Consider the following 27,035-nt stretch of genomic DNA (forward strand, 5'->3'; position numbering starts at 1 on the left):
TAGTATAGATCTGATCAGATCAGATATTGATCCGTTCAGACACTATACTACTAAGGGAGGCGTATGGTGCGTGCATGGGTGTTAGCGGTACTGGCACTGATCTGACGCTGCCTGGGGTGACGCAGACCCTATCTGATGCTAAAACCTAACTTTGATCATCCGCTGGGTGATCAGGGGGTTAAACCTTTATTGGGTAATATACGACGGGTGCCCTGACGCTATAAAAAAAATCTAGCTAAACTGCATCACCCGTGACACTTATACTGTAATCACAGGTGACGGGGTAATCAAGGGATTAAAGCTTTATTGGGGGGGGGGTTAGGGGGGTCCCTAAACCTATCTGAGCCTAATACTAATTACCCTAACACTGATTAGTGTCACTAATGACACTAGTACAGCGATCAAATAAATCTGATTGCTGTACTGGGTGACACAGTGACAGGTGGTGAAGGGGTTAATTGGGGGGGTGATCGGGGGGTGAATTGTGTGCCTACGTGACCTGGTGTCAGTGTAGTGTTGGTGCACTTACTTGTATGTTGACTCGGTTGAATTGATGATAGGCAACTCCTATCCTCATATTGATTAGTGGTTCCAAATTAATAATAACTACTGCAGTAGGGAACAGACACAAAAGATACGCTCAGCATCTTTCCAAATTACTGTTCTGCTTTATTATGACGCAATTGAAGGTTTTTATGCACATGATTACGTAGGTATCACATTAATATTACAATTGTACGTTTATGGTAACAAGGGGCGTTACATAGGCAGGCTTATTCTAATCAGGACTCAAAAGAATGTAAACATTTACTGAAAACATTATTAGTGCCGTGTACACAGTGAGGGCAGAGTACAATACATACAAAATACAATACAATTATATACAGAACTTACAAATTTCCATTACAGTCTCCCCTCTTTTGATCAATATTTTGATCACTAACCATACCTGCTATCACCTTTAACCTGGAACCTCCACATGCTTAGGTGGAGGTAGTCCTGGCCAAAGAGGCAAAAAGAAAACTCCATTGTGGAGAAAATAATAGCTGAGCAACTTTTTCATTACCAAATGACTTTTCATTGTGAAAAACAAATGATTGATAAGACATATTTACAGAGTACTGGCTGTACACTCCTGTGGCCAGAATGGCCTTCTAGCTTAAAAGTCACCTGGATCCACACCAGACACTGCAAAAATGACTAAATTAAAGAAATCTCTGTGTTTGATTTGTTTCCCTCTTGTGATCACAGTCTAGGGTACTTTTTGATTAAATTACTTTAATTGTAAGGGATATATATATATTTGAAAAGTAGTTTAGCCATGTTGAAGTCATATTTGTCTTTTGTACGTCTTCCATTTTATGTAGAATTGTCTGTGTTTACATATGCTGATAAGTCAGCATGCCAACAATTAAGCTAGAAGGCCATTCTGGCCACAGGAGTGTACAGCCAGTACTCTGTAAATATGTCTTATCAATCATTTGTTTTTCACAATGAAAAGTCATTTGGTAATGAAAAAGTTGCTCAGCTATTATTTTCTCCACAATGGAGTTTTCTTTTTGCCTCTTTGGCCAGGACTACCTCCACCTAAGCATGTGGAGGTTCCAGGTTAAAGGTGATAGCAGGTATGGTTAGTGATCAAAATATTGATCAAAAGAGGGGAGACTGTAATGGAAATTTGTAAGTTCTGTATATAATTGTATTGTATTTTGTATGTATTGTACTCTGCCCTCACTGTGTACACGGCACTAATAATGTTTTCAGTAAATGTTTACATTCTTTTGAGTCCTGATTAGAATAAGCCTGCCTATGTAACGCCCCTTGTTACCATAAACGTACAATTGAAGGTTTTTATGCACATGATTACGTAGGTATCACATTAATATTACAATTGTACGTTTATGGTAACAAGGGGCGTTACATAGGCAGGCTTATTCTAATCAGGACTCAAAAGAATGTAAACATTTACTGAAAACATTATTAGTGCCGTGTACACAGTGAGGGCAGAGTACAATACATACAAAATACAATACAATTATATACAGAACTTACAAATTTCCATTACAGTCTCCCCTCTTTTGATCAATATTTTGATCACTAACCATACCTGCTATCACCTTTAACCTGGAACCTCCACATGCTTAGGTGGAGGTAGTCCTGGCCAAAGAGGCAAAAAGAAAACTCCATTGTGGAGAAAATAATAGCTGAGCAACTTTTTCATTACCAAATGACTTTTCATTGTGAAAAACAAATGATTGATAAGACATATTTACAGAGTACTGGCTGTACACTCCTGTGGCCAGAATGGCCTTCTAGCTTAATTGTTGGCATGCTGACTTATCAGCATATGTAAACACAGACAATTCTACATAAAATGGAAGACGTACAAAAGACAAGATATGACTTCAACATGGCTAAACTACTTTTCAAATATATATATATCCCTTACAATTAAAGTAATTTAATCAAAAAGTACCCTAGACTGTGATCACAAGAGGGAAACAAATCAAACACAGAGATTTCTTTAATTTAGTCATTTTTGCAGTGTCTGGTGTGGATCCAGGTGACTTTTCCTTCAAGTTTTGCAAAAACTGTACATGAAATAGATGCTGTATTGAGTCTCCAAACATTTCCTTATATATAAATGTCTCTTAACAATCCAAAAGTCACCTGGCTTTAGTTTTAGATCCTTCCAAACTTTTAGGATCTGGAATTAGGGAGAAAACACATAAATGAGTTTGTAAAAAACCTTAAAAGATCATCAGCATTCTCTGTGAGATCCGAATGGAGGACTTCAGCTGCTGAGACAAAATATAAGCAAATGAGTAACACACTCCCAAACAAAATCTCATAGGGAGAGAGTCCAATATCCCCCTTAGGGGCTTCATAAAATATAAGAAAACATTCAGGCAAAAGTTTTCTAGTTTCTTACTCTACTTTGTCCGCTATATTGTAGACAGTAAGGGGTGTAAAAATAAAACCTCAAAACTTCTAGTAAGGACTCTCCTATAAAAAATGATTTCTTTTGTTACTCTCTGTACTTTCTGCACTCTATATTTACAAACTACTTCTGATAACACTTTTTACTGTGGCCTTTGCAGTAGCATTTGCCACTGGACATCCAAAAAACATGTCCATACAGACAAAATGCATACTTGTAAGATCCTGACTTGGGCATCTGGATATATCTTTTTTGTAATCTCTGGGAGGGATGTTCAGCTTTTGGTAACCCCTTTGGTAACAGGTAAAACAAGAAGTGGTGTGTTATAAAAACAACTGTGGTGAACCCTGGCTCTATCCCACGCTCATTTACTAAGGCAGCCATAACTGCTTGTGACTGATGACACGGTCCATGTGTCAAGCTGAAGGGAAAAGAGTGGCTGGCAGACATAAATGATCACCTTTTCCAAAGTCCTGTTTCATAAGAAGTTGCCCCCTGTGGACCCCTTGTTCTTCTCGTTCTGGGGTCCTTAAAGTTGAATTATTAATCCCAGCTATACTGGGCCAGAACTAGGGTGGAATCTGTGAGTTGCACAGACCCATCAAGTGTCCGGGGCTGTAAATGCAGCATCCTTAGAGTCACCTGGTCTGCTTCCATGTGTGAAAGTTAATATGGCTACCTCAGCAAGAACCTGGAAGGCTGAAAACAGCCAATCAAATTAACTTGGCATGCTTTATTGGTTTACCTGCCGAAGTAAAAACAAACTTCTGGCCCTTCAAATGGAACCAAAAGCTCTCTATATCTCGACTATCTATATAAATATACACTCTTTTTATAGCTCACAGGCTTTGCTAAAACATGGAGCTCTGCTTCTTGAGCTGGGGAAAAAGGATCCAATGACTTTGAATACAGAGTATCCTTCTGGGTGATAAACTGCATACTCAAATCTACAAAAAATGTAATATCTGGGTCTTCAGGGAGTGTGTCCCGCACTGGGCTCACAGCAGCTGATTCCTACACCATCAATTTAACACATGTGTCTTTTCCTTTCTTTTGAATAAATGTACACATTTTTCATTGTTAGATTTGTACATAAACAAACTCATATTTTAAACCTTTCATTAAACAAACATTTAGTTAGCTGTATATTTGCTGCACAGAATGTCGGACCATTAAAAATTAAATGTTTGACCAAAACAATATCTAACTTTGTCTAATAGCACCTTTGCATAAAAGCTACAGCTCTGATATATCGGGGTGAACCCTTCATTACTGGGTCCAGCTTGCATAAATATATTACAATGGCTTGTTTTCTATCACACTGTTTGTGTAAGAACTCCAGTTTCATGTTTCAAAAGACAACTTCTTCCTGGCAATATTATAATAAATGATAACAATACCCTGCGGTCATGGAGAGATGCCCATAAATCCAAACTATTCTTCTGCTTATACCACTTCACTTACAAGAAAAATGGGCACATCATTTCACAATCCACACATTCTGCTTTGGATTTCAAAAATAAAAATAAATAAAAACAAAAGGACCAAGAATCTGTATGATGGACCAGAAAGCATCAAAAACTATAAAACAACTGGCTGCAGGCGGCATCTATCCTAACAGGGTGTGTGGACTTGATGTGATGGGTCTGTTATATTTAAATTTTATTTAATATTACTCTTACATCATGGACCGCACATCAAGTTTTCATCAAAAACCTTACAATATCATTTTTGTAGAAGAACTTCTTATGTATCCCATCCATCTTGGCTTTGTTAAATATTATGGCAGCTTTATTCCAAATAACAACCTCATCTTAATCTTTTTTTTCTCTCAATAAGGGCTTATTGTATAAATGTAAAATTACAAAATTGTTATCTTAATCTAAACTAATCTCATTCATTACAAATTTCCCCAATAACCTGGACTTCATTTCCAACCAAAGGTTGTCTAAACCAGTTTCAATATATCTATATTATTGTTAAAATTGTTAAACTCATTACTACTTAATTTTACTTAATTTCCCTTTTTTAAATGCACTGTTTCCACTATCAAAGGATATTCAATTTGTGTAATACACGGTTAAATGTAACCTTCATTTTACCATGTTTGGAAAACAGATTCAAAATAATTGTGATCACATTGTTTACCATTAGATTCGTTAACCCGGCACATTTTGTTATAAATGTTTTGTCTAAAAAACAGAAATTGGCATGGTGTCCTTCCAGCTTATCACTGACCACATTCTTTCAGGAGAGCACAAAGGAGGGGGTCACATCTGCGTACATGACACACACAAGCAATAGAACTAAAGGTCCCAGCATTCGCACACACACCAATATCTCTCTAAAATCGCTTACTTTTTCCCATTTGTACACAACACATGCATATCATTCTCTCACTTTCTTTTAACTCTTTAATATTTTCCTGCCTAAATTCTGCTTTCCTTATTTTGTTTAAATAACTTTTATATCTAGCTTCTATGATTCTATGATCAGATGGGGAGCCACAGTGCTCATCCCATCTTCCCTCTCTGACAACATATAAAGTATTCTGTTTTACCTCTCATTTCTCTGTTTCTGACTTTTACTAGTTGTAGTGCCTGATCCCAAATTCATCCCACAACTTAACATGAAAATGTCCCTTTCTGTCTAGTTCTAATGTCACCCTTGATCCATCCTGCTCACATAGATAACTGTTTCTTTAGCTATTTACTCTGCACGATTCTTAGTCCCTGTGGACTTTGGTAACCCAGTTACCCATTGTGGATCCCTGTCCACTCTAACCATTAATCTAGGGGCTCAGTATAGGCGGAACCGCACCTTTGGTTCATATGTAGCGCTCCTCTTGCGCTGGGCATTTTTGAGGGTCTCTTACCCTTCATTCCCTTACTTAATTCAATGCCCATAATGACTGGCCAGTCTTCTCTCTTCTCTACTTGTGCCTATACCCTCTTGCCTCTAAACTACTTTATCTAGCAGATGTACTACATATACCTGTGAACAGTACTATTCTTCCCTTTCTTATTTATAACACTCCGATGGACAATAGACAGGGACAACATAACATTTAACCACCAATCAATACAGTTCGATTAAGGGGAGTAAAATAGGTACCCTTTGTCCCGAAAATGCCTTACCGATCAAGGAAGTCTGATAACTCAAATGTAAGCAAAAGGCTTACCTCAGCCGGCTGATTATCAGAAATTCCCGGATCGTCTCAAGCTCCTCGTTTCGGATACTCAGGGTCACCTGGAATCCCCTCCTAAGGCAAAGCTCGCCATGCTGACTCGGTTGAATTGATGATAGGCAACTCCTATCCTCATATTGATTAGTGGTTCCAAATTAATAATAACTACTGCAGTAGGGAACAGACACAAAAGATACGCTCAGCATCTTTCCAAATTACTGTTCTGCTTTATTATGACGCAATTGAAGGTTTTTATGCACATGATTACGTAGGTATCACATTAATATTACAATTGTACGTTTATGGTAACAAGGGGCGTTACATAGGCAGGCTTATTCTAATCAGGACTCAAAAGAATGTAAACATTTACTGAAAACATTATTAGTGCCGTGTACACAGTGAGGGCAGAGTACAATACATACAAAATACAATACAATTATATACAGAACTTACAAATTTCCATTACAATGTCTTCTCTCCTCTCGGTCTGGAACGAAAAGACTGATACGAGGAGAGATGACATCACTTCCCCTGTCCGTGTTTCCAGTTACACAGACAGGGGAAGGATCTCATTCGTCAGGACCGATCACCAGGTCCAGGCCAGATATCATTGGCCTGGGCATTGATCGGTTCCTGATCGAATCTGATCGTTGCGGCTGACGTACAATGACGGCGATTCGCCTGCCTGTGCCATTCTGCCGCAGTATAACTGCGGCGGACGGTCAGCAAGCGGTTAATTATAAGTTTGAATTATAACTTGGCGAATCCACTTAGCGACAGTGGATTTCGGCGCTGCCTGTCTCTTCTTAGGAGGCTCTGGCAGAATACATAAGACATCAGTCTTAAGAATCTGAGCAGTTGTCTTTAAATAGATTCTCACTGCTCTCACCACATCAAGACAATGTAGTGACTTTTCTTCCATGGAACATGGTTTTGGAAAAAAACGATGGCAGGACAATATCTTGGTTCAGGTAAAAACCTGAAACCACTTTTGGCAAAAGCCTGGACGAGGGCGTAAAACCACTCTGTCCTCATGAATAATCAAATATGGCTCTTTACAAGAAAGAGCAGCCAATTCCGAAAACCTCCTTGCTGAGGATATAGCAACCAAAGTACCAACTTCCTTGTCAGAAGGACGAAGGGAATATGCTGTATTAGTTCAAATGGCTTTTTTTGTAACAAAACAAAAACTAAATTCATGTCCCAAGGGCTTAAGGTGATTTAACTGGTGGACTAATCCGCATCACCCCTTGTATGAAACCCCGGACTAAGAATGCGGTTTTTGAAATAAAATCTATAAGGCTAAGACTTGGCCCTTAATAGTACTCAAGACCAACTTCATCTTTCCTCCTAATTGTAGAAAGGCAAGAATTCTGCTTATGATATATCTCCAAGGGTGTCAACCCTTGGATTCACACCAGGAAACATAAGCCTTCCAGACTCTATAATGTATAATTCCGGAAGTTGGTTTCCTTGTATTAATCAAAGTAGAGATAACTGACCCGGAAAGCCCACGTTTCCTCAGAACGTGGGTTTCAATAGCCAAGCCGTTAAATTTAGCGATCGTAAAGTAGGATGGAATATCGGCCCGTGTGAGAGCAGGTCTGGCCTTAGTGGAAGGGACCATGGATCCTTCACTGCCATCTTTACGATTTCTGCATACCATGACCTTCTGGGCCATGCTGGTGCTGCCAAAATTACCGGTTTTCTTTCCAGCTTGATCCTGAAAAGAAGTCGAGGCAGCAATTGAATAGGGGGAAATGCATAGATCAGTGAAAGCTGATCCCACGGTATCACCAACGCATCTGTTCTGCATGCGAATAGATCGTTTGTTGTGGACACAAAGTTGACCAACTTTATGTTGAACTGGACGCTAGAAGATCTACGTCCGGAGTCCCCCATCTTTGACAAACAGCCCGAGAATATGTTGGGGTGAAGAAACCATTCCCCTGGGAATAACTGGTGGTGACTTAAGTAGTTCGCCTGCCAATTCTCTATTCCCAGAATGAAGACTGCTGATAGGCACGGAATATTTTTTTCTGCCCAAGTTAGAATATGGTTCACCTCTCTCTGCGCTGAGAGACTCTTGGTGCCCCCTTGGCGATTGATATAGACCACAGCCGTGGCATTGACAGATTGGTTCCTAACAGGACAATCCCTTAACCTGGAAGTCCAGATCTTTAGAGCCAGACGCACTTCCCGAATCTCTAGGATTATCTCCAGATAACTGGCCTGAAGGATTTTCCTTTCAGCAGATTCTGGTTAGTAACCACCAATTGAGGCTTTGGGACACCCTTGGGGAAAGCCGCATTGGCAAGTCCAAAGCTTGGATCGTCTTGTTAGCAGATAGAATACTGTTTTGCAACAGTCTCAAATGGAACTGGGCATAGGGAACGGCTTAGAATGAAGCCACCATCCTTTCTAACAACCTCATGGAAAGGCAAATGGATGTATCTCCTTTTGACCTGACCATTTGCACCAACTCTCTTATGAAGTTGTTTTTTTTTTGCCTGGGCAAGAACACCCTTTTTCTGGGCTGTATTAATGATCAGACCTAAATACTCCAGCTTTTTTAGCGGTTTTAAGGGAGACTTCACTAGGTTGAGAACGCAACTCAGACTTTTCCAGGTAACTGGTTGTAACGCCGTACACCTTACTCCGAACACCGATTGGTCTATTAGCAATAGATCTTCTAGGTATGCCAAGACTGTTTAAGCCCTGTGCCCTTGACCTGTCTAGAGGTGGGGCAAGCACTTTTGTGAACACTCGGGGTGCTATAGCTGGCCTGACGGGCAAGGCGATAAACTGAAATGCTGCTGTTATATTTCGAACTGCAGAAACCTTTGGTGAGCGGGAAATATATGGACATGCAGATATGCATCCCTGATGCCGATAGGTGCCAGAAGTCCTTCTCCTTGTAGGATAGAAACTACTGACCTGATTGACTCCATAAAAAGGAGTGGATCGTCAGGAACTGATTTCGATTCTTTTAGATCTAGAATGGATCTGTTGAATTTCTGCGTGGATCTGTACATGTACAGGAAACGCATCAAAAAGGCAGTGAAGGTTTCAAGGAAAATAGGAAAAAACAGAACTATCAGCTGACTCTACTAGAGGTAGCTTGAAAGAGGCATGAATCATCTCTGTAAGAGATTTGTAACAGCAATTTCTCAGATTGCGAAGCTGAAAAAAGGTTCAACTTCAGTTGTCTCCTCCGCAGGGGAGTAATCATTTTGCCTTTCTTCCTGATCACCTGAGGGTAACCCTTCATCTTCTACCCACTGTTCCCTTGATAAGGGATCTAAGGTGGGGGAGGGGGATTTAATACGCTTCCTATCTTTGGATAGCAGATGCGGTTAAAGTCGCTAATTTTCCTTCTAGGCCCTGCAGGGCGAAGGAAAACGCATTTTCAATCATGTATACAGGGGCTGAATGTTTTCTCCTCTTAGAGTCTGAAAGTCTTAGTTACCACTGCCCAGGGGCATTGCTAGGTGGTAAAAAGACCAGGGGCTTCAGCTCGAAGTCCAAGAACCGGGGGTGGGGGGGTGGCGTGGCACAGCTTTTTTTTGGGGGCTGGGTGGTGGGGTTGTGTGACTTACCAATGCCCATCAATGCTGACCAGTAAATACACCTGCCTGACACTGACCATTACACTGACCTGCCTGACCTACGTACACTGACCTACCTGACCAACATACACTGACCTAGATTATACACTGACCTACATACACTGACCACTGACCTGCCTGACCTACATACACTGACCTGCCTGACCCACATACATTGACCTGCCTGACCTTCATACACTGACCTACATACATTGACCTGCCTGACCTACATACACTGACCTGCCTGACCTACATACACTGACCACTGACCTGCCTTACCTACATACCCTGAAAACTGACCTGCCTGAACTACATACACTGACCACTGACCTGCCTGACCTACATACAATGACCTGCCTGACCTACATACACTGACCTGTCTGACCTACATACATCTACCACTGACCTGCCTGACCTACATACACTGACCTGCCTGACCTACATACACTGACCACTGACCTGCCTGACCTACATACACTGACCACTGACCTGCCTGACCTACATACACTGACCTGCCTGACCTACATACACTGACCACTGACCTGGCTGACCTACAAACACTGACCACTGTCCTACCTGACCTACATACACTGACCTGCCTGACCTACATACACTGACCACTGACCTGCCTGACCTACATACACTGACCACTGACCTGCCTGACCTACATATACTGACCTGCCTGACCTACCTGACCTACATACACTGACCTGCCTTACCTACATACACTGACCTGCCTCACCGACATACACTGACCACTGACCTGCCTCACCGACATACACTGACCACTGACCTGCCTGACCTACATACACTGACCACTGACCTGCCTGACCTACATACAAAGACCTGCTGACCTACATACACTGACCTACATACACTGACAATGACATACATACACACACTGTGTGTCTGACCTACCTCAGCTCAGCCGTGGTGTGCGGTCAAAGCAGGCAGTCAGTCAGTCACTCGTCACCGCCAGAGAGGAGCCGAGCCGAGGAGGAGAGCCAAGGAAGGGAGGAGAGCCGCCCACCCGAGCAGGGTTGTAGCTTTCCCGCCTTCTGGAGCCTGCAGGCTAAGATGGACGTCACGTCACATGTCTTGTGGTCCTGGCATTGGTGCTGCTGGCTCCAGAAGGCGGGACCTGCGGGACTCGGCCACACTCGGCTGCTATGGCACTTGGCCACTTTCGGCCGCTATGGCACTCGGCTACTTTCGGTCGCACTCGGCCACTTTCAGCCGCACTCGCGATCAGATCGGTTCCGGCGGCCGGCGCTTGGGGGCCAACAATGAAATGCAGCATTCCATAGACTCTGGGCTTTTCGGGGTCACATTCGGGGCTTAGGCCCCCCCTAGCCACCCCCTCCCGACTCCCCTGTCACTGCCTAGAGGCAGCTGCCCCTGGCGAAGGGGAAGGAGTCTGTTTAAATAAAAGGACATTTATACCTTCTTGGACAAAAGAGTACCTTTCCTGCTAGAAATCATTTGAATGTATTTCACCAAATCTTCCCCAATGAAAAGGGAAACTAGTCAGAAGCCTTTTTGCAAGATGCTTCGGCTGACCAGCTTTTCAACCACAGGGTACTACGCATATGTTTTAGCACAAGCGCAACGCGGGACGCTTGGTGGATAGAGTCTTTTATGGCGTCTATGGCAAAACATAGCGCCTTTGGTTGGAGGATTTTAACAAAATATTCCAACTTTTTATCTATTGGATCCTTAAGCATCTGTGCATCTTTATTGATGCTGGAAATCACAGCGTCTACTGCTGGTACTTTCCATCCTTTTAAATTTTTCCTCTATGATAGAGAACTGAGAAACTCTTTGGAGGGAAAAAATGTTTATCCGGACGATCCCATTCAGCATAAAAAAGCCCTTCTAGAAATGCATGAAAAAGGCTATAAAGGTTTTTTTTTTTTTTTTGTAAACCCAAGGAAGGGACCGAACTTTCAGATGACTCTGTTAGGAGTAGCATCAAAAGTGGAATGAACCATCTCGGTAGGAGTTTGTACCATCAATCTGGGTTGCATAAGGTTCATCAACTGTTTCCTCCACAGAGGAAAATTCGGCTTGTTTTTCCCCGTGATAACTTGAGGGTAATACCCCATCCTGTGCCCACTGTTCCCTTGGAAAAAGGGGTTTGGGGTGGGGGAGGGGGATCTAGCACGCTTCCGATCCTCTTGAATGGAGTATGCGATTAAAGCCGCTAACCTTCCTTCTAAGCTCTGCAGGGCAGAGGAAAATGCATCTTCAGTCACGTATACAGGGGCTGAAGTGTGAGAAGCAGTTGCACGACCAATTGCTTCCAATGATTCACCCTGGCTTGCCATGTCAGGTATCTCCGGAGAGGATGACAGTGTGGAGGCATGACTGGAATTCCCAGCGCCTAGGGGTGGAATCCTTGATACCTTTGTGGTAGCTTTGGAAGTCTTAGTGCTAAGCTCAAAAGCAGAGGCACTTTAAAAAAAATTATGGTATTTGCTGAACAATAGTTTAGCAAAAAACTATGTCACCATAAGGATCAGCCCTTTGATGCTGAGTAACCATAATATTTCCTGTACTGTAAATGCCTGCTTACACACCTTTACATGCCCAGTGCTCCTGTGTCCCTTAGTGTGACAGACTTCTGTCTTCAGCATATGAACTGAGAGCGTCTGTGTTAAGCCTCAGGTGAGAACCTGATTAGGTGTCCTCAGCGTCTTCCGCCCTAGTGTATGCGCCGTGTGCTCCACGTGGATGTGACGTCCCGCACACGGCGCCGCCTATCTGTGAGCTACGCCCCTCTGCAATACCCGCCCCCCACCTTGTTTTAAAAAAATAACACTAGTCCGCGCGGGCGGACGGCATTCGGGTCTGTAGATGCAGACCCGAAGTGGGGGAGGAGGTGGCGCCGCGATGGACGCCGGACTTTGAGTCTGCAATGCTATACAGGGGCTGAATGCCTGTCCAGGCTCAACAAGAACAAGTCTGATAATACAAACAGTGGAAGCTGTTACCACACCTCTCCAGGAGGGGAGGGGAGGGGGAGGGGAATTTATGTCAGCAGTGTTTGTTAGGCTCCCAGTTTTAAAGGAAGACTTCACTTTATAAAAAAAAAATGTAAATGGCTGTTTTTGTATGTTCATAAACTACTGCTGTACCCCCTTTAGATCCCTCAGAAGAGGAACACCACCTGTTCAATTAAGAACCCCCCTCTGGCTGCTAGGACCACACCTGCTGCTATAGCCGGACACAGAGCTGCTGAAAAAGGCATCGTACAAGGAAAGTGTAATATACTCCCTCTAGAGGAGACATTTTTAAAGGCATACAGAGTTTTCGCTGGTTCTTCTTTTTAAGGGCTTTGTTTGCCCATTTTTATTAACCACTTGCCGCCCGCCCTATTACCAAATGACGGCGCAAAGTGGTCTGATATTCCTAAACCGGACTTCATATAACGTGATCAGGAATATCAAGCCGCTGCGCGCACCCGGGGGCGCGCATCACTGCGATCGTTGTTGCGGGGTGTCAGTCTGACACCCTTCAACACCGATCTAGGTAAAGAGTCTCTGACGGAGACTCTTTACCACGTGATCAGCCGTGTCCAATCAGGGCTGATCACGATGTAAATAGGAAGAGCCGGTGATCAGCTTTTCCTTACTCGCGTCTGACAGACGCGAGTAGAGGAGAGCCGATCGGCTGCTCTCCTGACAGAGGGGGTCTGTGCTGATTGTTTATCAGCACAGCCCCCGCTTGGATCCTGCCCAGGACCACCAGGGAAGCCGCCCAGGACCACCAGGGAAGCCATCCACACTGGACCACCAGGTATGCCCCTAGGCCCCCAGGGAAATACCAATATATGTGTTGGCAAAAACAAAAAATAAAAGCTGCGCTTAAAGTGAAAATACAGTGTAGTGAAAACTAAGCAGCCTGCATCGAGATCTAGTCTCCAAATCCCACCATAAATAATAATACAAAAAAGATGCGGCGCTAAAAACAAATAAAACCAGTGAAATAAATTGATACAATAATCAAAAATAATTAGTGCAAGTTAAATAATCATATTCAATATCCCAAAATTAGTGGGACAGATAGAATCCAAAAAGCAAAGCAAGGAAGAGTCCGTGATTAATCAAGAAAGAGTGCAAAAAGGGCCACAACAGAGATGAGGATGCAGTGGAGAGAATCTTCTATAGTTCCTCACACCCGAGGTGGAATATCAAATATGCTCACCAGATCCCGTTGACCGCCATTACAGCGGTCAAAAACAGCACAGGGAATTTTGGGGCTCCCCACAACCTCAGCTCAATGGTACCGATGGGCGACAGATGGTATCGTGTAGCAGCTTGATGGAATACCGAGGCGATGGACTTGATTTTCATCTAGAGGGCGCTCAATTTCTCATTCGCTTTGTTGCCAGAATGTCACCTGAGACTGAGGGCAGCAAAAAACGCCAAGGAAAATCCTTTTGTAATATGCCTGTAACCATGATGGTTACAGGCATATTACAAAAGGATTTTCCTTGGCGTTTTTTGCTGCCCTCAGTCTCAGGTGACATTCTGGCAACAAAGCGAATGAGAAATTGAGCGCCCTCTAGATGAAAATCAAGTCCATCGCCTCGGTATTCCATCAAGCTGCTACACGATACCATCTGTCGCCCATCGGTACCATTGAGCTGAGGTTGTGGGGAGCCCCAAAATTCCCTGTGCTGTTTTTGACCGCTGTAATGGCGGTCAACGGGATCTGGTGAGCATATTTGATATTCCACCTCGGGTGTGAGGAACTATAGAAGATTCTCTCCACTGCATCCTCATCTCTGTTGTGGCCCTTTTTGCACTCTTTCTTGATTAATCACGGACTCTTCCTTGCTTTGCTTTTTGGATTCTATCTGTCCCACTAATTTTGGGATATTGAATATGATTATTTAACTTGCACTAATTATTTTTGATTATTGTATCAATTTATTTCACTGGTTTTATTTGTTTTTAGCGCCGCATCTTTTTTGTATTATTAAATACCAATATATGCCTAGGCAGCTGCCAATCAGTGCCCACTCCAATGCCTACCACTGCCAGTGCCACCAGGGATGCCTATCAGTGCCTCATTACAGTGGCGCGTATCAGTGCCACCTATCAGTGCCCATCAGTGCCCATCAGTGCCAACTATCAGTGCCGCCTATCAGTGCCACCCCAGCAGTGCCACCTTTCAGTGCCCATCAGTGCCGCCTACCAGTGCCCATCAGTGCCGCATATCAGTGCCCATCATCAGTGCCCGTCAGTGCCCACTCATTGGTGCCACCTCATCGGTGCTGCTGTATCAGTGCCTGTCAGTGCCCATCAGTGAAAGAGAAAACTTACTTATTTACAATTTTTTTTAACAGAAATAAAAGCAAAACTTTTATTTTTTTTCAAAATTTTCGGTCTTTTTTTATTTGTTTAGCAAAAAATAAAAACCGCAGAGGTGATCAAATACCACCAAAAGAAAGCTCTATTTGTGGGAACAAAATGATAAAAATTTAGTTTGGGTACAGTGTAGCATGACCGCTGAATTGTCATTCAAACTGCGACAGCGCTAAAAGCTGAAAATTGGTCTGGGCAGGAAGGTGTCTAAGTTCCCTGTATTGAAGTGGTTAAAAGAAAGTTCAGCAAACAAAGATGGGTTTCCCTCACAGGGGTTTTCAGCATTCCTTTTCCCATCAACAAAATGATATTTAGCCTAGTTGGCTCTCACTTGCAGCACTGCAGCTCTGGCCTTACACTCCAGGCCCTTGTCTGTCCCATGCAGACAGTTTCATCAACCACCTTGGTGCACACAGCTAGTGGCCTCTTCCTGCACTGGCTCCCACCTGGAGCCCTCCTGACTCCTGGTACTCAAATTTCCTATCTGCCGGGGTGGAGCCCAGAACTATGGTCAGGTTACTACTAAAAGCCCAGCACACACCTGACCAATCAGTATGCTGACTGTTTTCAAAATCAGGACCCAGGACTGGGGATTTCATCCCACCCGGATCTTTCAGAAATCCCAGGGCTCCAGGTCCCAAAGTGGACCTTCTAAGAAAGGAGGAAACTGAAAAGCCAGTTTCCTCTTCATGTTACAAGCTCCCTGGAGCCCCTCAAACCGTCTGGTTGAGAATTCTGAGTCACATCTTCCTTCTAGACCCTGGCAGGGCAACGCTCTGCCATATATATATATATATATATATATATATATATATATATATATATATATATGGGAGAAAAAGCATAGGTGGACCTTTTATAGTTCTTAGGCTTCTCCCCTTATCTTATCCTCGCTGCAGGATACTGCTATAATTGCAGATCCAAACTTCACCCATCACGGCGGGCAGCGTAGTTAAACCTTCAAAAGGTCCCTTTTAATAGGGGTTCCACTCATGGGCGTCCGCAGAACTTTTTTCAGGGGGGGCATCATTTTAGGGTCACCCATGCACCGCCCCTTTTCAACAATGTCATTATCACATTATCATGGTCAGAGACTGCAGACGTAGTACAGTCCCTAGGATGAGTAATGGATAATGCCCAACAGGCCCTCTTACCAGACCCAGAGAAACTACAGCAGTGATCCCTCTGCCTGGACGATCGCTCACTCTGGATTCCCCGGCAGCAACTCTGGTCAGTAGTGTAGCATGTCTGTACCATGGTAGTGGCTCAGTGTCTCTCTCTCTGGTGGTGCTGGGCAGCGTGGCTCTCTCTGGTGGTGCTGGGCAGCGTGGCTCTCTCTCTGGTGGTGCTGGGCAGTGTGGCTCTCTCTCTGGCTTCCGCCCAGCACACTCCTTATTCTTTGTCCTGTAGCGCTCTCTCCCTCAGCTTTTTTCCAGCCTGCAGTCTCTCAATCTCCCTCTTGATCGAGCTGTAGCCTCCTCCCTGTGGAAAATGGGGCCGCCAGTCTTTGGGACTACATGTCCCTTGATGCTCTCCTCTCCTAATCTCCTTTGATTGGCCCTCAGTTATGGCCAATAGGGAAGGAACAGAATGGGCAGGAAGCTGGGCGGGGAACCTGGTGAGAGCCGCCGTCTCTTCTTCCTGACAGGAGAAAGGGGGGGCAAGCGGGGGAAACCTCTGACAGCTCACAGCTCGCCTTTCTCCTGTCACAGCACCGCCGAGTTCTCTGCTGGACTGAGCAGGGAAAAGAAGTCACACTACACTGATGGGGGGGCTTGACAGCACCCTGATTGTGTCACTCCACTGGCGGGTGGCACCCAGGTGCGGGTTGCCTGCACCCCGATAGCGATGCAACTGTGCTGAATTTAAGATCCAATCCCTGATTCCAGGGGGGGCACTTGACCCCCCTTGCCCCCACCTGCGGACACCCATGGTTCTACTCCTTTGGACCTGTAAAGTACCCCTCAGGACAATTTAGGTAATGTAGCAAGACCAAAAAGAGTCTTGGTTTCTAGGGTCCAGCCCTCAAAGAGAAGCGTTACAAGCAAAACCTCATTCTTCTATGCGAGGCCCGGGTACCATCCTGTGGCCACAGTGGCGTGGATGGATCCGGTTGTGGAGGCTTTTTAAATCAAGCATGTATACCTCCTGGAGCTCCTCAGAGCAAATCTTTACTCGTGACCAACACCTTAGACACTGGCGAAAAAACTGATGTGCTCCTGGAAGGAGGAGGGGTTATATAGGGAGTGAACTTCCTTGATTGGGTATACCAGTGTCAACACCTGAAGGTGGCCCATAACCCATTAAGTAATTACTTAAGGCTCTGTGTCCCATGATGTATGATAAAGAAATATATATTTGTGCTCCCACATCATGCATATGTGAATCTAGCCCTTATTCTGAACTCGGGGCACAAACAATCTCTTTAAAATATATACCTCTGTGGGGGCGTGGCTTGCCGCATGGAGCTGAAGGACGTGTAGTGTCTCAGCTCCCGGATCCCGTGGCTTCACAGGGCTTCTCCGCACCGCAGAACGCAGCCTCACCAACTCCAATGGGGAAAGATAAGTACAAGGAGGCTAAGGGAACAGGGGGATCCCGTCCAGGGGGTGATTTAGGGGGTGATTTAGGGGAATTTTTCACCCGATCTTCGGCCGCGGCCCAGCGGCCGGAATCCAAGATGGCGCCGGTGCCCCGACCCACTCTGAATCTACCTTAGACTCCCTGGCTGGTTCTCAGACATGCCATCCACCCCCCGGGACTCAGGATCGCCAGTGGCATCTCCAGCTTTCATATTTAGGGGGGAACATGGGGGAACAGTGACAAAAGTAGGGGGGCAACTATAAAATTCAATGTTTATATATATATATATATACACACAACGGGCCCTTTCACATGTTCTGCAGTGAGCTCCCTTCCTACTGTATTGGGGCTCCCCCAGGGTGGCAGAAAACAAGAGATATATGTCACCGGCATACCAGGAAAATATAAGGGTCCAAAGCAGTGGGAGAACTATCAGGGTTGCAAAGGTTGTCTTGCCACCGGGCCCTGGTGTTCTGCCACTGTGGGGTTCCCCAGCTTCCTCTTGCTGTCATGCCCCTGCTATTGACAGCGCTGGTCTGGCATCTCTTGGAATTTACAGGCTGGTTCTCCTGTCCTAAGGATGGGAGAAATCAGTCTGTTTTTTCAGTAACTGAGAGTCCTGGTGGAGTCCTTCCTGCAACTCGCTCTTCTCCCTGCCAATGAGGATGCAGGGGAAGGAGCATATCGGGCGGCCGTGGTTGTGTGAACGCTCGCATTATGCAGTGTCATCGAGCAGAGGGAGGGGGGAGGAGTCACCCACAGGAGCTGACTGGGGATGCTCTCCCTCTCAATAGAGTCTGATATATATATATATATATATATATATATATATATATATATTTATTTTTTTTTTTAATTAGGGGGCACATGGTGGGGCACAGCATAATGTTGGGGGGTCAGGGCCCCCTCTGGCCCCCCTAGTGACAACGCCATTGAGGATCGCCCCTCCAGATGCTCCAGGAGCCATTCCAATACCTCCCTGGGATCGGAGGATGGCTGGGACTTGGAGTCCCAAATGAGATCCCTGCACAGCTACATGCACTCCCTCTCCACAAAGGCTGACTTTGAGCAGTGTGTTAAGCGCATTGAAAAAACATACAAACAAGAAATAACTGAGTTTAAAAAAGACATTGGGGCTCGTTGTGAAAACACCACTGAGGGCCTCCACGCCACCGTACGGACCCATGAAGAAATACTAAATACTCACACAGTCATGCTGCAGCAATTATCATACCAGCAAGACGACATTGAAAATAGAAACAGATGCAACAATATTCGCGTCCGCGGGATACCTGAATCCGTGGAATCAAAGGATTTAAAGGCGGCTGTGACAGCCATTTTCAACCAACTTTTGCAACTGCCTAAAGACAATCCCCTTGAACTGGACCATGTCCACAGGACCTCCGGCCCCAGGAAACCTGACACATCATTTGTACATGACACCCTATGCAGAATGCACTTTTACAACATTAAAGAGACCATCATGCGGGCTGCGAGAACTCAAGATTCTATTCTCTTTAACACTTCACCCATGATGCTTCTACTGGACCTCTCGCGTCAGACTCTGACCATGGGGAAAGCCCTGAAACCCCTCACACATCTGTTGCAATCACACCAACTGAAGTATCAATGGCATTTTCCTTTCCAGCTACAGGTCCACCACGATGGGAAGACAGACATTTTCTGCACGCTCGGGGACCTCCCAACATTTCTTAGTACTCTGGACTTGCTGCATGTCTCTATCCCAGACTGGCCTTTCACACCCACCACCCCAGGCCTACCATACCTACCACAGTGGCACAAGAAAAGTCGCAAGCGACGCCCTGGATCCTCCTCACACAAAGACCCCAATGATTGAATCTCTATAGAACGGCTATTCTTATGTCCTTTCTTGTTTGTGCAGGATTACTCCCTGATATAACTCATGTTCTTATGAGTGCCCCCTGTACAAAGTTTTCCACGTTGTACACCTTACGGAACATTGCTACAGTTGGAGACTAATGCCCTGTATACACGGTCGGACTTTCCGACAGAATATGTGTGATCAGAGCTTATTGTCGGAAATTCCGACCGTGTGTGGGCTCCATCGGACTTTTTCCATCGGAATTTCCGACACACAATGTTTGTGAGCATGCTATAAAATTTTCCGACAACAAAATCCAATCCTTTAAATTCCGATCGTGTGTAGACAAATCCAACGGACAAAGTGCCACGCATGCTCAGAATAAATTAAGAGACAAAAGCTATTGGCTATTGCCCTGTTTATAGTCCATACGTACGTGTTTTACGTCACCGTGTTCAGATTTTCTGACAACTTTGTGTTACCGTGTGTATGCAAGACAAGTTTGAGCCAACATCCGTTGGAAAAAATCCATGGATTTTGTTGTCGGAATGTCTGATCAATGTCCAACCGTGTGTACGGGGCATTACTCTTCATGGAAGACTTCTTACTATGTACCCACGTTGGGACTTGTTAACAAAAGACAGCATGTTCCACAGTTGAATACCAGAACGATTGAACCGTCTTATCTGGATGAACATCCTGTTCCAGTTGCGCAGATTTGTCTACAGCTAACCCCCCCAGTGTTCTGACACACACCATTCAACAAATGACTCCTCTGACTTCCTACTATTTTGTGTCAAAATTTACCTGCTTTAATATTTTCTTTTCCTAAATCACAGGGAAATGTATACTTGAATACTGCCTGCTCACTTGCATAGCAGGAGTATACTAAATGTTTGTCACATCATACCATGCTCTATACACATTTGTATGTTAATGTTCATGACATCCCTTTCTTTTCCTCCCCCATGACAGGTTGTACTGTTGTTTATTTTATTCTTAGTACTGCCCTGTGGAGCCTGGGACCCTGCCCCCCCCCCCCCCCCATGCCTTTAACTACCCCCCTAGGCATAATCGGTGCCAGTCACTGGCACTGTTCTTGGTTTTACTATGTTCTTCATAGCACTTTACTATACATATTATTTTTCTACACATTTGCTCATTTGATGCCACCTAGTGGCCTGTTCATGTAGTTCTGTCTACCCACTGAAATCATGGCTTCAGTCTCTAGTGTTCAGTCACAACCAGACACACTGCATTGCAATTTTATTGACACTGAAACTGAAGAACTCCTTACCCTCTCTTTATCCTCATGCTACTCTTTCTTCCAACTACTCCCCTACTTGTTCCTTCTACAATCCCGCCCCTTCTCCCCATCTCCTCTCCTGCTGGTTGAGCCTGGTCCCCGAAAGACTCTTGTCATTCTCTTCTTACCACCCCTGACCCCCACCAACCAACATGGCAGTCACACCACCACTTAGCCTAGCATCATATAACTGCAGAGGCTTTAATACCCCGGAGAAGCATAGCCAGATCCTATATCACTTCCACAAACAGCGAGCTAATATTTTGCTATTGCAGGAAACACATTTCCGCACTGGGTCTACACTCATAATTTGCAACCGCCATTATACTACTCCACAGCACTAACCCCTAAGCCTAAGTCCAAAGGAGTGTCCATCGCATTCCATAGATCTTTTCACCCTGAAGTACTTGATTCCTGTATCGATGATAATGATCGCTTTATATTTCTCAAATTGAAGCTAAATAACTTTCTTTTTACAGTGGCTAACGTCTACGTGCCTAATACAGACCAGGCTTGCTTCTTCTCCACCACTCTCACCAGACTCTCTGCCTTCAGGGGTTCCTGTGTCATCGCCGGTGGTGATTTCAATATTGCTCTGTCTCCATCTGCCGACACATCCTCGGGTAAGTCATCCATAACCACATCCTCACTCACACACATCAAATCTCTATTACACTCCCATCAATTAGTAGAAGTCTGGAGTATACACCACCCCATGGAAAAGGATTACAGTTATTTCTCTATAGCCCACAATTCATACAGCAGATTGGATTATTTTTTCATTTCACAATCCCTCCTAGACACCCCATTACAATCTTTCTTGGGACATGCCATATGGTCTGACCATTCCCCTGTTTACTTGTCCTTTGCCCGTCCTCCCCAATACCGCAGGGGGCGTCCTGGCATCTTAATGACAATCTACTCTGGGACTCAGTGTGCATCGCTGAAGTTACTAAGGCAATTCAACACTTCACGTCTGATCACTCCTCTGACACTACTACTCCACTTAATCAATGGGAAACCCTGAAATGTATGGTCCGAAGCGTACTCATACAGAACGGTTCCCCTTTGAAAAAGATTAGATCTGATGAAATTGCAAAATGAGTTCCAAGTCTCACACCCGTATGATCGGACGCGGTAGGAAAGTCCTCAGCAGCCTCTACGCATTTCTCAATAGGGTTTGCGTCATCAGGAAGCTGCTGTATCTATGCCTGTCCTCTTATTTATACCTCCTTTAATTTTTTGATTCTTGTCAGCTTGTCAAACAATTGGAAACGGCTGTGACACGAAAACAGAAGTGGTTTAGCCACTGGAACCCAGGCCCATTTTTCCCTTAATATGTATCTATTGTGGTAATTTGTCATAGCTGTATCTATGACAAAATACCACAATAGATACATATTAAGGGAAAAATGGGCCTGGGTTCCAGTAACCAAAATGGCGGCTATACTACTTCCTGTATAGCCCTGAGTATCCAAGATGGCGGCTAAACCACTTCCGGTTTTGTGTCATGGCCGTTTCCAATTGTTTGACAAGCTGACAAGGATCAAAAAATTAAAGGAGGACTCACACAAAAAACCTTAATGAGATGTCCTGCTCCACATCTAAACATCCACTTGAGGCTCTCTCCCCCCCCCCCCCTTATTCCTTCCTGCTCCTTTTTCCTTGTTTTCCTCCCCTCCCTACCCTACCCCTCCGCCTACCATACCAGGTTAACTGTTCTGACTTATGTTTGATACACACTTTCTTAACAATTTATTTCCTTTTTGGGAACGTTGTTCATATACTCTCTAATCAGACCACACTTGCAATAACCAATCTGTATGCTTATACTTGCATGTTTTCGTTCCTCACTGTGACTACATAACCTGTAATTTGTAAAACCCAATAAAAATCTATTGGAGAAAAAAAAATTAAAGGAGGTATAAATAAGAGGACAGGCATAGATACAGCAGCTTCCCGATGACACAAACCCTGTTGCGAAACGCGTAGAGGCTGCTGGGGACTTTCCTACCGCGTTCGATCATATGGGTGTGAGGCTTGGAACGCACACCGCTGTGAGGAGACACTAGGACAGATTGAGACTCCGCTCTCCACATACACTGCTGTATTAGCTTGGTGACAGTTACATACTACATTATGATGGCTATCCACATGTTTTTGTGAGCACTATATGGAGCAAGAGACACTATTGTACTGCTTGAACAGGCTGCGATTGGACCCATCATAAACGGAGTGGTTATCCTAAATGAACCAAAGGCACAAATCCTTACTGTATCTGGTGAGTGGCCATTGCAACAGGTGGTGGTGAAATCACAATAAGTGGTGAATTTGGAGCACTTTATATTGAAGAAAAACGTTATTACTGCACAGGAGTGATCACTTACTGAGGATATCTAGTGTACTGTGGTGCACATGTTGGGGACATTTTTCAAAAACATTTTTTCTGCAAATTTTCTTGCACTGTGCACCACATATATACATTGATATGGGAATAAATCACCGGGACCAGATGGCTTGCATCCGAGGGTACTTAGGGAACTCAGTCAAGTGATTGCCAGACCGTTGTTCCTAATTTTTACAGATAGTCTACTGACTGGAATGGTACCAGCTGATTGGAGAAAAGCCAATGTAGCACCAATATTTAAAAAGGGCCCAAAATACATCCCTGGGAATTACAGACCAGTTAGCCTAACATCAATAGTATGTAAACTCTTGGAGGGGATGATAAGGGACTAAATACAAGATTTTAGTAATAAGAACGGTATCATTAGCAGTAATCAGCATGGATTCATGAAGAATCGTTCTTGCCAAACCAATCTATTAACCTTCTATGAGGAGGTGAGTTGCCATCTAGATAAAGGAAGGCCCGTAGACGTGGTGTATCTGGATTTTGCAAAAGCTTTTGACACAGTTCCCCATAAACGTTTACTGTACAAAATAAGGTCCGTTGGCATAGGGTGAGTACATGGATTGAAAACTGGCTACAAGGGCGAGTTCAGAGGGTGGTGATAAATGGGGAGTACTCAGAATGGTCAGGGGTGGGTAGTGGGGTTCCCCAGGGTTCTGTGCTGGGACCAATCCTATTTAATTTGTTTATAAACGATCTGGAGGATGGGATAAACAGTTCAATCTCTGTATTTGCAGACGATACTAAGCTAAGCAGGGCAATAACTTCTCCGCAGGATGTGGAAACTTTTCAAAAAGACCTGAACAAATTAATGGGGTGGGCGACTACATGGCAAATGAGGTTCAATGTAGAAAAATGTAAAATAATGCATTTGGGTGGCAAAAATATGAATGCAATCTATACACTGGGGGGAGAACCTCTGGGGGAATCTAGGATGGAAAAGGACCTGGGGGTCCTAGTAGATGATAGGCTCAGCAATGGCATGAAATGCCAAGCTGCTGCTAATAAAGCAAACAGAATATTGGCATTAAAAGGGGGATCAACTCCAGAGATAAAACGATAATTCTCCCGCTCTACAAGGCTCTGGTCCGGCTGCACCTGGAGTATGCTGTCCAGTTTTGGGCACCAGTCCTCAGGAAGGATGTACTGGAAATGGAGCGAGTACAAAGAAGGGCAACAAAGCTAATAAAGGGTCTGGAGGATCTTAGTTATGAGGAAAGGTTGCGAGCACTGAACTTATTCTCCCTGGAGAAGAGACGTTTGAGAGGGGATATGATTTCAATTTACAAATACTGTACTGGTGACCCCACAATAGGGAGAAAACTTTTTCGCAGAAGAGAGTTTAATAAGACTCATGGCAACTCATTAATATTAGAAGAAAAGAGGTTTAACCTTAAACTACGTAGAGGGTTCTTTACTGTAAGAGCGGCAAGGATGTGGAATTCCCTTCCACAGGCGGTGGTCTCAGCGGGGAGCATTGATAGCTTCAAGAAACTATTAGATAATCACCTGAATGACCGCAACATACAGGGATATATAATGTAATACTGACACATAATCACACACATAGGTTGGACTTGATGGACTTGTGTCTTTTTTCAACCTCACCTACTATGTAACTATTTAACTATGAATTCTATGAATGAAGTAATATTGTCACATTGTATGATTTTAGTTTTCAGTTTATTTCTCACTTATATATATACCTATATATTTTTGTAATATTTTGTTAGCACTAGCACTTTATAAAGTGATTGGTAACACTATAAGATATTTTGATCAGAAATAATATTTGGGAAAGATAAGTTTTTTTAATATGAAGCCAAAAAAAAGAGAACAATATTAATATACTAATATAGATGGCAGAGAAAAACACTTCATTATAGGATCAATATAGAAATATTTTTTACTTTGCACAATTTGCACACTTCATGGTGGTTATTATACACAAAGGTTTATCTTAAAGGTCTGATCTACTTGGATTGAAAATGAATAAAATCACTTTTGATTATAATTTCATGGACTCACCTCCAGAAGATCTTGTACCCCAGCCGGTCACCCAGCACTCCGTACCACAGGGGAAGGTGGTGGAAGAAGATGGCAGACAGATTGGCATGATGTACTGAGTATAGGTGACAGGTGAGGCCAGCTGTATCAGGGCGATGTCTCCAGGGGTATTAATACTTGAATATTGACTATTGACAATGATATTCTTTACATTGGCAATAACTGTATGAGGGCTGATCACACCCAGCTGGTACATGCCTAAATATACTTTATAATTCGATACCTGGATAGGACTGCAGAAAGAAAACAGAACATAACATGTATAAATGAGGACCCATCTGTTGTAGAAGGCAATGCAATATCATTACTATCAATGAACTTCAGAATCTAATGAATGAAATACAACTTGATCATAATATGTTCTCTATGAATGGATTGTATGTACACAAGTCCAATGGTATAAACTTTAGAGTTTACTGATGCTAAGTCGTAGTAATCTCTATTGAAGGCTCAGAAGTGGAATGCAATTGTATGTATACTTGTTAGATCTACAACATTAAACAGTTCAAAATAAAGATATTAAAATAAGCCAGATATAAAAGATACAGAATCATTAAGCTCTGTATTGATTAATACATCATTACATGCATTTTATTTATTGCAAGCAGTGTAAGCACCTGAATTGGTATCAGCCTCTTACAGTGCCTCTACAGCAAAACTCAGACTAGGGAAAGAATAAACAGTACAAGGAGAAAACCAATCATGGAGCATGCTGATAGAGGGAGAGAGCAGAGTGGCAGGGAGATAAGCCTATCACTTTGCTGCTTCTCCTTCACTGTCCAGTCACAGCCTGGAGGCGGGATCATGACAGAATAGGCTCAGAGGAGCTGGGTTGATTGATGATGGCCGTCATTCAACCTAAAAGACTGAGCACAACTAGTGGAAAAAAATATGTTCTTTTGGGAATGGCTGTGGATTGAGGGTGAGTATTTGATCCTTATATGGGCTTACTTTACTGGAATGAAGTGTTGCATCCTCCTTTGATTAAAGGGCAGGTGTAGGAATAGTTAAAACAGAACCAGCAGAACCACAATGAGATAAATGAGCCTGTGGCTTAGACTGAAGGTGCAGCACCCCAGAGACTTCATATCTAGGCAGTGTTCTGACAGTGGCCCATTTATACCTCCTCCTGCTGTCATGTAGACCTGGACCCTGCTTAGCTCCAGGCAGGGAAAAGTTCAAAGCACTCTTCATGATGTCCCAAGTGTGCTACTAATATCCAAGTGGTAAACTATGAGTTTAGGGTATTGTATAGACTACTCTTCAGAAGAGATTGGCCGAAACACCCCCCTGTTTGGTTTGCAGCAAAGCTCCTGAACAGGAGAAAAACCCGAACAGTGAACCCCATTGAAATCTATGGAAGCCGAACAGGAAAAATCAAAAGTGCCCATTTTTAAGGCTTATATGCAAGTAAATAAAGTGGAAACTCTGTAGATTGTATAGAACATGCTGCAGCAAAAATGACAATTCTAAAGAAAAAAAAATATGTCAAATCACATTTCAATTGACTTGCGGTTGCAATTTCCGGCACCCAGCTATTGAAAATGGTGCGGGGTCCCGCCCGCCAAAATTTTAAAAAGAAAGCGTGGGGTCCCCCCCAAAATCCATACCAGACCCTTATTCAAACATGCAGCATGGCAGGTCAGGAAAGGGAGGGGGCAGGCGAGTGTCCCCTCTCTTGAACCATACCAGGCCACATGCCTTCAACATGTTGATGG

The 27,035-nt window shown here is 43.9% G+C and overlaps 1 protein-coding gene across 6 annotated transcripts in view; it reads right to left on the reverse strand.

The window, feature by feature from the left end:
• LOC141148245 (transmembrane protease serine 9-like) overlaps positions 1-27,035 on the reverse strand; it is a 437,906-nt gene that overhangs the window by 161,236 nt on the left and 249,635 nt on the right. For 5 of the 6 annotated variants that reach the window (XM_073635506.1, XM_073635509.1, XM_073635505.1 and 2 more), the window contains one exon: positions 25,279-25,550. The exons of the other annotated variant lie outside the window; for it this stretch is intronic. In XM_073635506.1, the coding sequence (XP_073491607.1) occupies positions 25,279-25,550 (272 nt within the window). The remainder of the gene's footprint in view (positions 1-25,278; positions 25,551-27,035) is intronic. 6 annotated transcript variants of the gene reach the window in all.

Source organism: Aquarana catesbeiana, linkage group LG06, assembly GCF_042186555.1.
Source record: "Aquarana catesbeiana isolate 2022-GZ linkage group LG06, ASM4218655v1, whole genome shotgun sequence".
Classification (NCBI taxonomy): domain Eukaryota; kingdom Metazoa; phylum Chordata; class Amphibia; order Anura; family Ranidae; genus Aquarana; species Aquarana catesbeiana.